At 39.0% G+C, this 12,684-nt stretch overlaps 1 protein-coding gene across 6 annotated transcripts in view; it reads right to left on the minus strand.

Moving 5' to 3' along the window:
* ulk4 (unc-51 like kinase 4) overlaps positions 1-12,684 on the minus strand; it is an 81,459-nt gene that overhangs the window by 36,800 nt on the left and 31,975 nt on the right. For all 6 annotated transcript variants that reach the window (XR_013810248.1, XM_079693500.1, XM_079693499.1 and 3 more), the window contains 10 exons: positions 10,667-10,828; positions 9,930-10,115; positions 8,367-8,494; positions 4,716-4,849; positions 4,429-4,550; positions 3,959-4,015; positions 3,710-3,761; positions 3,136-3,233; positions 788-839; positions 192-381 (listed from right to left, as the gene is read on the minus strand). Coding sequence is in view for 5 of the 6 variants with exons in the window: in XM_079693500.1 (XP_079549626.1) it covers positions 192-381; positions 788-839; positions 3,136-3,233; positions 3,710-3,761; positions 3,959-4,015; positions 4,429-4,550; positions 4,716-4,849; positions 8,367-8,494; positions 9,930-10,115; positions 10,667-10,828 (1,181 nt within the window). In the remaining variant the exon portion in view is untranslated. The remainder of the gene's footprint in view (positions 1-191; positions 382-787; positions 840-3,135; positions 3,234-3,709; positions 3,762-3,958; positions 4,016-4,428; positions 4,551-4,715; positions 4,850-8,366; positions 8,495-9,929; positions 10,116-10,666; positions 10,829-12,684) is intronic.

Genomic DNA, 12,684 nt, shown 5'->3' on the forward strand with positions numbered 1-12,684 from the left:
ATCAAATGATTTTGATTTTGGTCTTTTGGACTTATTCCTAAAGTATCAACATCTGATTGGTTACCTTGTATTGATGTTAAAATGCCATTTAAAAAACCTACAATGCTTTTTTGTTCTTACAGAAACAAAATGGAGGGACGGAGAGACACAGTGACAGTATAAAAGAGATTTTTAGAAAGAGTCTGACAAACCTTGGAAGCAGGGATTTAGTGACCAGAGCAAAGATTTGATTATAGGAGCTTCCAGCATGATTTCCTCTTTCCTCTATTCCTTTTTGCTTTTTCTCTGTCTCCTCCTCTCCTTCTGTTCCATCCCTCCCCTGGACCAGCAGGACAACACTGAGTTCGGAGAGCACCCTCAAAACAAACACAGACCACTCCACTGGAGCACACACGGAGAAAGATATTATTCACATGGAATAAAGAAGTGTTTAGAACAACGATAAATTACACGTCAAACAAGTAAAATGTGAAAGTCTGTATACATATTCATTACGATATACAGTAGAGTAGTTATATATACATTCTTACATTCAGAGCATAACTCAATATTGTGCGCTCTTTAATATTAAACTAAATAGTGTTGCATGAGACACTGGCAGTAGCGTGGGTTGTGCATTAACCATTCAGACTAATGCCCCTATCTCTTATTTCCTACTCTTTCCAATTTGCCATTTCCTCTGTTCACTTTTCTTCCTCCCTCTCTCTGACATTTGCTTCAATTTCCACATCTTTTCACTCTCTCTATTCTCTCTCCCCTGTCCAAAATGCCCTTCCATCTCTCTTACCATTTCTGCTGAAAGCCAGTGTTGTCAGAGGAGGCAGGATGGCATCCACAACCTTCAAGAGAGGTAAATAGACAGACACATATTTGTTTACAACTGTAACACAGCATTGCAACCAGGAAGCCTTGTAAAAAGCCGATTACTCAGTGGCAAAACAATCTTAGGATTTTGCACAATTATTATGTTGTGTTAAATAAGTTCATCTGCAGATAATGTCTGTGCAACGGACATGAAAAAACTCAGGCCAAAACTGGGTGAAATACTGTAGCAGCAAAAATAAACTTTAGAAACTCACTGCTGAACAGAATCTAAATATATATTAGCAACAGTTCAATATTGTCCTGTGTCCTTTCATTGAAGGGGGGAGAGCAATTTCCGCCTTTCCACTGAAAAACTACTTAATATACGGCACATCTGAAAACAGGACGTCTTTTTTGATTAAACTGAATAAAAGACACTTCACTGTATTAATTCAGTGGGCATCGTCCACACAGACCACACACAGAGGATCACATTACCATGGAAATGCAATGTTGTATGATCCATTTAAAACACACACACACACAAACGTGCATACACACAAACACATAAATGAACTTTCTCAATTCCTAATATAGACATGTATCTGTATTGCATGAATTTGCATGATTACTTATATTACCATAGAAACAACACTAATGCTGAGTGAGAGGTCATTTCATTGAAAGCCAGAGCGAGGAAACTACAAAGGATGTTGTCCACCACTTAATGATGTGTATTAATATAACAACCATCAAAAGACTGTGTGTGTGTGTGTGTGTGTGTGTGTGTGTGTGTGTGTGTGTGTGTGTGTGTGTGTGTGTGTGTGTGTGTGTGTGTGTGTGTGTGTGACATGTCTGAAATCCTTTCTTGTCCCCATTTTATGTTTTAGTTCTCTTACCAAGTCACCTAGTAACCTCATCTACCTATTTTACATGCATAAAAGCTGCCAAAGAAGACCGTATTCACTAAAGTCAATACAAACATAGTTTGATTCTTTTTCCAATATACCTGCTGTGCTGAAGCTACTGTTTACCATTCATTCAACAACACATATGCTATGGTTAGCATGCAGCTCCTAAAAAGAGACAGAAGTGTATGAAGATGCTCAGTATTTATTGGCCTTACTAGAAGGCTGAATGGTTGATAATGCCGCAAACAACACTAAAAAGAGGATGGTGGTTTACCCAAAGCAACAAATTGAAATATTATTGATCAATGTTGTTAATCAACTCAATTTGATATTGTTTAAGAGTAATGCAAATGCATCCACTGGACAGCTTGTAGCCCCTACATTAATCTGACTATCAACTGGGACACTCAGTTAATTGCTCTCCATCACTACTTGATATCATTTGGCAGTGCTTACATAGCTAAAATGTTTAACTTTTTAAGATGACTAAAGCACAAATAAAGTTCTGGTTCTGTTGGCCAACTTTCCTACAAACTTTACTTTGTATTAAGTATTCTGAGAGGTAAAGTAACTCAAACAGCACTGTGTGTCCTTGCCCAGCGGGCATTACAAGTTAATCTGAGCTGGCTGTCGGTAATTAAAGTGTCTTCCTGTGTTATTGACTATCAGTAGCAGCAAAACTCCTCTCTGCTCCTATTCTCTATTCCTCATCTCTTTTATTTTATTTCCCCCCATCCTGTCTGCTTCCTGCTGCTTTCTACTTCAATATGTCAATATTCTTCGTCCTATCGCATGCACATTCACGTACGTGCACACACACACACACTCTTAGACACGTTTAGAATGAGGCTCCGTTGGTTCAATAGTTGATTAGTGTCTTGCCTAATAGCACACAAGGAGACCCTCTGTCCTCTGACCACTAATAGCCAGGTTTGATATACTGGAAGATACGTGCTGAATATAAAACCTGGGGCACTATATGAAATGGACAAATACTGGAGATATTAATAAAGACTCTTAAACCTGACCATTCTTATAGGCCTCACTTTTTCTGTGCAAGCTGTCTTATAAAAGCAAAGCAATGTATTACTTGTGTTTTTCTAAAGTAGAAAACAATTAAAAAAAATGGATAGTAGAAATCAGATGGTTACAGGATAATGACTGTTCGTGTCATCCTTTATTTCTTTAATAAAGTCTCTGCACACAGTCAGTCAGACAGAAAGAGAGGTATCCATCCACACACACACACACACACACACACACACACACACACACACACACACACACACACACACACACACACACACACACACACACACACACACACACACACACACACGCACACACACACACACAGTCAGGGCTGAAGCAGGTAGACAGGCAGGAAGCAAGTTGCATATTTGATTGCATGCATACTTACAACAGCAGAATGATGTGGAGTGATCAGAGCATGGTGCTGACTCAGGACTTCCACAATGGACAGAGATGTCCTAATCAACTCCTCACATACAGCTACGCCTGAACAGAGAATCAAACATCATTCTGAACCATCTGCTTCATAATAAAGGGGGATGACCCAGTGCGGAGGGTGGTTGATATTCAGCTTCTCCAGGAGAGTGAACTATGGATGACCCTGCACTCCGCAACTCACCTTGTGCATACGCTTTAGAACTCATGCCATCTGTATCTCCAAGGCTTAACTTCTCTTACATATTGATATTTTTCTTCTTATGTTCCAAAGACAACTTGTGAGTGTGTAAGTAGGGCCTTCACTGAACTTTAAGCTAAAGAAATATGTAATGTTGTTTTTACGACAAGCTGCTTTATTCAGTAAAATGTTGGTTCCAAAAGAAAAAAAAGGTAATAATGATCATTAAAGCATAACTTAATCCAGGAAACATGAAAATGGTTGCATAGTAGTACGTTTCATCAAAGTAAAAATATTGTAGACTCTTAACCGACATGCTAATTTAGTAATAGAGAAACTAGCTTACCCAAAGAACTGGCCAGATTGGTTTCATTGGACTCTATGGAGGCGATATAGTTCTGTGAGAAAGAGAGAGGGTAGAAATGACTCTTCACTTTTGTCTTTTTTCAGACATTTACTGATCATTATGTGCTGTTATTGGCTCCAACATGTCAAATGTGTCAAATGGAATAACTCTCGACTTCAGTGTTAAAACAATAAAAGATAAAGTCATGATGTCCTTATCTAACATAATACTAAAGAACCAGACACATACCAGCAGCAATCCAGTTTGAGTTATAAACTCTTCAGTTACAATTTGACATCGAAAGACCTGCAAGAGGACAGAGAGTCAGTCACACATGCAAACAGGGACGGGGTGAATAATATGATGATAATGTGAAGAGCAGTAAAAAGGAAAAAGGTTCATTGTTTTTATTTGAGTCTTTTGGAACCCAAACTGTGTAACAATGTGCAGTGCCACAGCACCTTCTTTAGCCAGGTGTATCTATCTAAACCAAGCACATCATCCCATATACTGTGTTTATTTACAGGCCCACGTAACAAAACAACAGGTAAAACAGTATATTGACAATGCAATATTTTACTTTTTGAGACAAAATACTAGGTTTAACACTGAGGATGGGTACTGGTTATCTATGAGTAATTATATGTTGGTACTTTGCAGGCACTAAACATGAACATTACAATTAAACAATGAAGAAAACTCCTTTATGTCCAAGATACCTGCGATGAAAGAAGTTCCAGCACCACAGACATTGAAGGCAAAGTGGGTTTTAACTTCTTGCTCTGAGCTGTAGTTGGATGTCTCCTCCCGATCACACCTCGTAATGCACATAACACTTCCTCTGGAGAGAGAAAAGGAGACAAGACACAAAAGGAGACACAAAACAATGAGAGAGGAGGGACTTACTTTTTAGTTTTTTTAAAAATGAGAAAAATAAATCTAAAAAAATGGATTTGTGAATGTTGAGTAAATTGATAGTAGTGTGTTTGTGTGTGTGTGTCTATACCCAGTATCAGTGAGGCAGTGCTTCCTAGATATACAATCAGTAAATCCAGACACTGAGTGAGGTATCCTGATTGGATGGGGTTCTCTCTGAGGGGAGTGGCTTTGCGCAGGTCTCTCTCCAGGTGCAATACAAGCCTAGATAGAAAGACACACACACATAGCAAGTCACAGAATGCATAACGTGATGTTTAAACTCACATTTTAAGAACGCATCCTTTTTTTTGCCCCTTCAATGCGAGTTGCTCAGAAGTATTGATTTAATGTCCAGCGTGTAAAAATGATAAAGACACAATAATAATATGATTCTGGACAATGAGCTATAAAACGTCGACAGACAAAAGGGCCAGGGAGATTGGTGGAGAGGGAGACAGACAGAAAAACCCTGAGTTCAAAAACATTGGTATTCTCGTCAGACTGCTTGTATTGAACAGTAATCAATAATATTCTATTCACAAATTCATAGCAGAGCGGAAAGGTTACCACTGCTAACTGATATTCATTACTGACACACAAACACACCCACACATGTGTGCACAAGCGCACACAGGCACAAAAAGCATAAATGCAGAGCAGACACATGCAGAGAGATTCGGCGAGGTCATATTAGTTAACAGATATTGATTCTAAGCTTTGGTGTGGGAATGGAGCAGGGGGAGTGAGGGATTACAAATTCAGTAGTGTTCCTCATAATGTTGCATAAAAGATTAGCAGCGACGGTTCACAGCTATATGAACTCCCACACAACCACTGCTACTACAGTATATTAAGGGTCTAATGAATGTTAGAGGCACTCAAAATAGTAATTACTGGATTCAAAGCTAAATCTAGTTGGTATCACCAAACTCAGAGTCTCATATATGAAAACAAGTTCTCCCAACAACACTTAGGGAGCATTTAAAAAAAGGTATTAAAACAATTAATAGGATAAAAAATGAAAACAACAAATAATGTTACAATTAGTTTTGGTCAGAGAATGTTTTTTGTCATAACTGAAGTTAGCGTGCAGAGATGTATCATTAGTGTTGCAGGGTTTTGGTCATTTAATAATGTTGCCTGATCAAAATGTAAGGAATCACTAAAGTTATTACAATTCATCTTGAGTGTTTAAAACAAATGTCATGCCAGCATCTCCAGTAGCCCAAGGATAAATGTTTAAATTGTTATTTGGATATTCCCTCACGGTACCATGAACATCTGCACACAATGATATGGTCATCCATCCAGTAGCTGTTGAGATACTTCTATTCCAGACAGAGTTGCGGACTGACCATCCGTCACACACGTTGTCCTCCCTAGAGCCATGTGTCTTACAGTAGGCTTGGTTGTGTGTTGAGTACTATGTGATATGCCTGTTTCACAAATCATTTCTGCTGTATACAAACCTTTTAACACTTTAAAGCCTGTCAACCAAGGTTAATATAAAAGTAGGTTCATGAACACATGTTGTCTGACGCATAAATCGGTCTTCAACAACACAAAGTCAACATTATGTGAGGACCTCACCAACCTCAAATATAATGCAAGCTTTTTTTTTCTAAGACTAAACTATTATGTCTTTGTAACTGTCTCTTTTTTACCTGCTATTCGCCTGCTTTTCTATCTATTTGTATGCTAGAATTTTGCCTGTAAGTCTTCCAGACATTTTTGTTCCGATTGCTAAATAAAGAGAGACAAACTTGCCACCTCTTTGTCAGTCACTGTGGGACAAAGCACTCTCACACAACTAACCTACAAGTGGCCCACTCTTTGTGTGTGTGACAGTGTCTGTTGAAAGCCATCACACTCCACTCCCAACGGCAATCTTGACACTTTCTCAGCGAGACGGCCTGCACAACTTTATCTCATGCAGACAAAAACACATATACACACACAGGAACACACATACATTTTCACGCCACTGAGGAGCTAATTAAACACAGCGGGCCTGGGTGAGAGCGGGCCTGAAAGACGTGCGCCTGTGTGTGGTTGAATCATGCAGAGCGCTCGGTGGGAGAGAGACAGGCAGGTCAGCTCTGACAGCTCTAACACAGTGAACAGAGGGAGAGCAAGTGAGAGGAGAGAGAGAGAGAGACAAGCAGCTATTTGTATTATTATTACCAGCTGAAATTAGGCATTCATTAAGCACAATGACATGTTCAAGGATACATACTTCTGTCGAGATTTCATATGAACCCGCTACATGCTCAATACTCAATTAGTTCTGTTTTTTATGATGGAATTAGGACGCAGCATTTACTCTTAACACTATAAAGTCTGAGAAGTGTAAAACAATTAAAACATTCAATGGCTTTTGTTACTTGGCAACATATGAAACTACATATATACTGACATATAGGTTTTGTTATTCAGTGAGTCAAAGGTGTTACCAGGTTGGCACCTTGGTGACTTAAAATCATTCCTAAGACACAAACATCATTCATAAACCATTTGTTATGAAAACAAGCATAACTCAACCTTATTCTTTCATGGAAAAAATGGACAGTTCACACATATCAAATGTCAGAAAGGTATTGCTGTCAAAGAAATAAAGAATCTCAGACAAAGAGAGAATAAGTGAGAAGCATTTCAATAAAAGAGATAACATACTTAGCAAGAAAAAGAGAATGGGAGAAGAGAGTGCAAAAAGAGAGACAGTTCTGAGGATTCATATGTCAGTAATCTGGGGCATGTTGTTCAAACAGCAATACCAACTGGTCATAAATTATATGGGGAATTGTCTCTGTATATATACTGTAAATATATTAATATTATGCATATGCATCTGATCATGGGGGCTAAGAACATTCAGAGCTGCATTTCAAGTTGGCGTGGGGTGAAACACAGGACAACCAGCTAATAAACCATTTGAAGTTCCTGTAAAGTTACAACATACAGCAGAACAAACTGAATGACCAGGGTACATACATGTACATTTATATTATCATTCCCACGGCTGCTGTGCTAGTTAACGCAAAGGTTACGGAGAGTACAACTGCCTTGCCAACAGCCCCCGGCAGCGCTTTTTATGAAGGGAGCCTCCCTTCTCAAAGCAGTCTGCTTTAAATACCAGACAACTGTGTTGAAAAGCAATTCCTGAGTGCTTGTATCAGAATGTGGGAGGGATGTTTTAAGAAAAAGCACTCCACTTAATGCATGGCCACGTTTCTTGGTATTGTCCTAAATGTTTTTAACTCAATTCATTGTATAACAAGTCCATGCCAAGTCAATTGTAAAACTGCCAGTCTTGCATTTCAGTTTGTTAGGAATGAAACTGGTTAGAGAAAATCATGTCTTTAAGGGGCCCTATTATGCTTAGGTACAGGTTTCGTATTTGTATTTTGTGCTCGTCTTTATTTTTCTCATACTGCCGGTGCTTCAGCACCTCTTTTCACCCACTGTCAGAAACCAGAGCCTACTCTGCTCTGATTGGTTAGCTGGCCGGCTCTATCACGTATCACTAGACATATTGAAGGGATACAATCTCATAAAACCATTCATTACTAGGTCACAGTTAGTGACAAATTGTAAGCTATTTTTCTAGTTTGACAAAATGACATATATGTAATCTGGCTATAAGCATATTTTAATTACATATTATTAGGGAAGAGACCTTGTCTATATGTATGAGTGAATGTGCAGGCCTGCATGTGTGTGGGTGTAAGTGAGTATTTACCTGTGCTGACAGCAGAATAGAAGCGTGTGTGTGTTGTCCTGTATCAGTAGCAGTAGCAGTAGTAATGCTTTGGCTCTTGTTACTGTGAATGGACTCTCTAGACAGCGTAGCACCTTCAACACCAAATCCTGCAAGACACAAACGCACAAACGAATAAAGCTGAACTGACAGGTTGTGTATGTTTCTGCTGCTGAACAGTCAAGTCAAGTTGTATATATGCAGTGTATATGCTTACAAGCCCAAGATGTTTGCATGGGAACATCGCATCCACAAAGGTTGAGTGTGAAGAGAAAACATGTTTGCACACTGTTCACAGCACTATGTTCTCAGGGTATCACATCATGAGATATTACTGCAATGTCTCCAAATCATGTATGCAAAGAAATAAGAATGCAACATTTTCCCTGAGGTGTTCAAAATAAATCTGAAAATGCTTCGACTAACTGGCTAAAACTTAATCAGCTCAGACTCCATTATCACACAACATGCGCACACACAACACAAATACACACAAAACAAACTTGTATGCCCACAGCTACTCCAGACATCCATTCACTCAGCATAAACTCTGCGGTAGTAACTGGTTGGGAAAATGTGCGACTGGCCAACATTCATTACCATTATCACCAACACCATACGCTTCTGACTGTGTGCATGTGTGAGCGTGTGAGAGAACGTGCATGCATGTGTGTTTATGTGGTTGCACACCAACTTAATTAATTTCAAAGCCCCGTAGTGTGTGCCTAGCTGATAAGTCCCTCCCCACTACCCATAATGCTTTGCTGAAGTAGAAGGCTGCAGCTCGTTAATTCAGCCAATTAGCCCAGATACTGACACACTCTGCAAATTAGTGTATGTGCATGCACACACACACACAGACACACACAGACACACAGAGAGTTCTGTGTAAACAAACTCTTGGACTGTCTGTCTTTGTGCCAGGGGAAGGAGAGAGGAGCGATGGGGGGGGGTTGGAGAGATGGGGGGGTGAATGCATATCAGTGTATAATTAGAGCAGAGTTGATGTACTAACTTTGTATGCTGGTGTTAAATTGGAAATGCTCAATGCAAATAAATTCAGTTCTGAGTCAATTACCAATGCCAGACTCCAAGTGAAAAACCTTCAAATCAATTTTAGCCCCTCTGCCTCACCAAGATTAGCACTACGTACGGTACTGTATACATACTAGATATGCTGCATTATGAACATTAAATAAGTAATTTATCACAAATTAGTTCACGCACAGTTCAGCAATAGTTCATGTACTGTGAGGAAAAAAAGAGAGGAAGACGTGAGTGAGTTGTTTCTCTTGTTGTGTTAAAATCTCCATATTTGTCACTTTCCTCTTTAACGTCTTTAAATAAATTGACCTGTGATGTTGCTACATACATTTCCAGTAGAATCTCTCCATAGCAATATCAATCAAACATAAGGGTAAAACTACGGTTGCTAGTGTTTAGGTTTTCTCAGTCCAGTTGATAAGTTATCTGCATGTTTCCATTTCACATTTTGCAGTATATTCTTACACTCTTATTCAGGTGTGCAAAGGCGTTTCTACGCACCGTGCTCTGTGTGACGCGGTGTGTTTGGATGGGTGAGGTGAGCAGGGCCGTGGCCATAGCAGTGAGCAGGTGTTGCTGGACCCTGGCCCCTGCTCCACCAACGCCCTCCAAGATGGCCGCAGGGCCACAGGTGTCAATCACTGCCAAGAAGACTGCTGGGAGCACCCGGGTTAGCCTTGAAAGAGCCTGGAGACAAAGAAAGACAGATGTAATGTATGCCATTCATGGATTGTGTTCCCATTTCACTCTAATGGTAATGCCTTAAAATAAGATGCATGTGTTTAATATTGAATAACATGGAGTGACAAATTACAACCTACTAATTAATTTTGTTTAAATCTATTGTTTTATTTACAACTTTGTTTATATGATTCACAATCTATGAATAGAGTATATCAATGCTGCTTGAAGGCTATGTTAATAGGTGTACATGTAGCCAATCTAGATATGTGGAGGGGAAAGCTTACATTTGTTTTATCATTTTGTTGTCATTTACCATGAAAAGGTCATCAATTGTTATTATTTGAGGTCGTTCAGGAGTGGCCCGACATAGAAATATTATAATACATCTAAAATCTATAAGAAGATGTTCAAGTATCAGGCATATTTGCCTGCTTTTCCTTTTCATAGTGCTTATAGGTCAAATATAGATGAAGTTTTGTGAATATGTTTTTTCTCCACAGTCACACATACATGATGAAATCTATAAGTGTGTGTTTTCATGCGTGTGAACTCACAGAGATAGCAGTGACTCTTACAGCCTCCAGGGTGGAGTGAGTGAACAGGTACCACAGGGCACAGCCTATCTCGGTAGTAGCCAGTTGGTGGGAGGAGCCAGAGACAGCACTGGCAATGTTCTCTATGGCTTTTGCAGCCATGTGATGAACTATGGGATCAGCCTGTAAGACAGACACAAACACAGAGCAAGCATATAAACAACGAAACAACCAGGTATTTTGACAAGTACATTTTATTAACAGCAACAGATCCTTTAATTATTGGGATTTTGTCAATTAGAGCTGTCAAACACATTCAACACTTCTCAATGGCAGAGTATCTCTTACCAAATGAATTAACAATGTGTAGTGTTTCATCACAATACATGATAAAGATGGCTGTAGTAAAGGTATTGTTAATACAAATTCCTGATTACACTTATAATAATATAACACAGCAAGAGCACTGTCCATGTACCTTCAGAACATTTGCTTTACAAATATTCAAACTATTTGAAAACTGAAACAAATCTTGTTTTCCTGGTGCAATGTAAGACAGATGTTTTAGGAGTCTATATAAATGTTAAGGATTTTATACCGTGAGCTGTTCAAAAACCTTGCAGCTCGAATCCAAAGTCCTCACACCAACAAAATGACACTGATGAGTCATGACCCTCCTTAGTATAGTTACCATGCATAGTAACTGTATCATGCAGACCAAAAGAACATCATGTATGTGCTGAAAAGCATCTGGCATTTACCCAAAAGGTCAGTAGAAATACATAAGACTAGAACAGCCTAGTGGTGATGTCTTCTATTTGACTAATATTTGTAAAGATTAGCTTTCCTACTTGTATGTGACACAGTGTGCAAAAGCATCCCAATAGCAGAGCATAGCATGGAGGGTTGTGGATTGATTTTCTTGCATATAACGGAATGCCATTGTGAGCAAAACATTTTGCGGTTCATTTTTACAAGTTACAGACAGAAACAAATATTGAAAAATGTCACACACCAAAAGGCAGAAATGAACAAAGAACGTACACAATCACAAACTGACAATTAGATTAGCTCCCGACACCACCTCGATACAAAACCGAGAGAAAGAGAGGTTGCGTGTGTGTTTGAGTTAGTGTGCAAGTGTTTGTGTAGGTGTGTGTGTACTGTATGAGCCCACACCTTTGCCTGAGTAGGGAATAGTTGTTTGTGTTCAGACAATGGGGCCGGGCTAATGAAATCTCTGTGGCTGAGGAAATTAGTTTTTCCAGAAAAGTCATTGTTGAGAAAGACAGGAAGTAGAACAGAAGTGATTGCCTCTGTCAGGTTATTATTGTGTTTCACTGTGTTACATCACTTAGACGCCACTCTCCCTAGATATGAGATACAATAGTCTATTCACAAAACACATTTTGTGGCAAAGGTTCAGAATAACAGCTGAACACTAATTTCATCGTGGCAATTTATCATGGTAATTCTGAAAAGCGGTGCAGCTGAGTGATAATGACATTATTACACTATTTCATTGTTGCATATTCTACACATAACTGCACCAACTGTCACATGTTGAGATTATGCAATGTCTTTTTTTAAATCAAACTCACTCTTTGGAAATTGCCGATACAAACGTTTTAGTTTTTTTCTTATCACACAAACGCAGCGGAATTCATCCCAAACAGGTTCACATTTTCCCAGGATCCACTTTTCTGTTATCCAATCTGTTGGCACAGTATATTTTCAACAGTCATAGATTGAGCTAAATATGACGGAATAAATAGCTTTTGTTTTGTATTATTACCCCCCTCAAAGATCTAGGTAGCATAATGTGATTAAGATGCTGGAATGGTTTAGAAAAGTGTTTACAAATAAAAACAATGTAATACACCTCAGTCATCATTATAGACATCCATGTCAGAGCAATCTCATTGTCAAGTCAAGTTTTAAACCTGGGAGTTTATCCTTAACAACCCATTTCAGATTCCATCTGCATCAACATATTCACTCTGAAATAAAAGCAAAATAATGTCCCTACCTGTGTCTAA

The sequence above is a fragment of the Notothenia rossii genome (assembly GCF_949606895.1).
Source record: "Notothenia rossii genome assembly, chromosome: 7".
Lineage (NCBI taxonomy): Eukaryota > Metazoa > Chordata > Actinopteri > Perciformes > Nototheniidae > Notothenia > Notothenia rossii.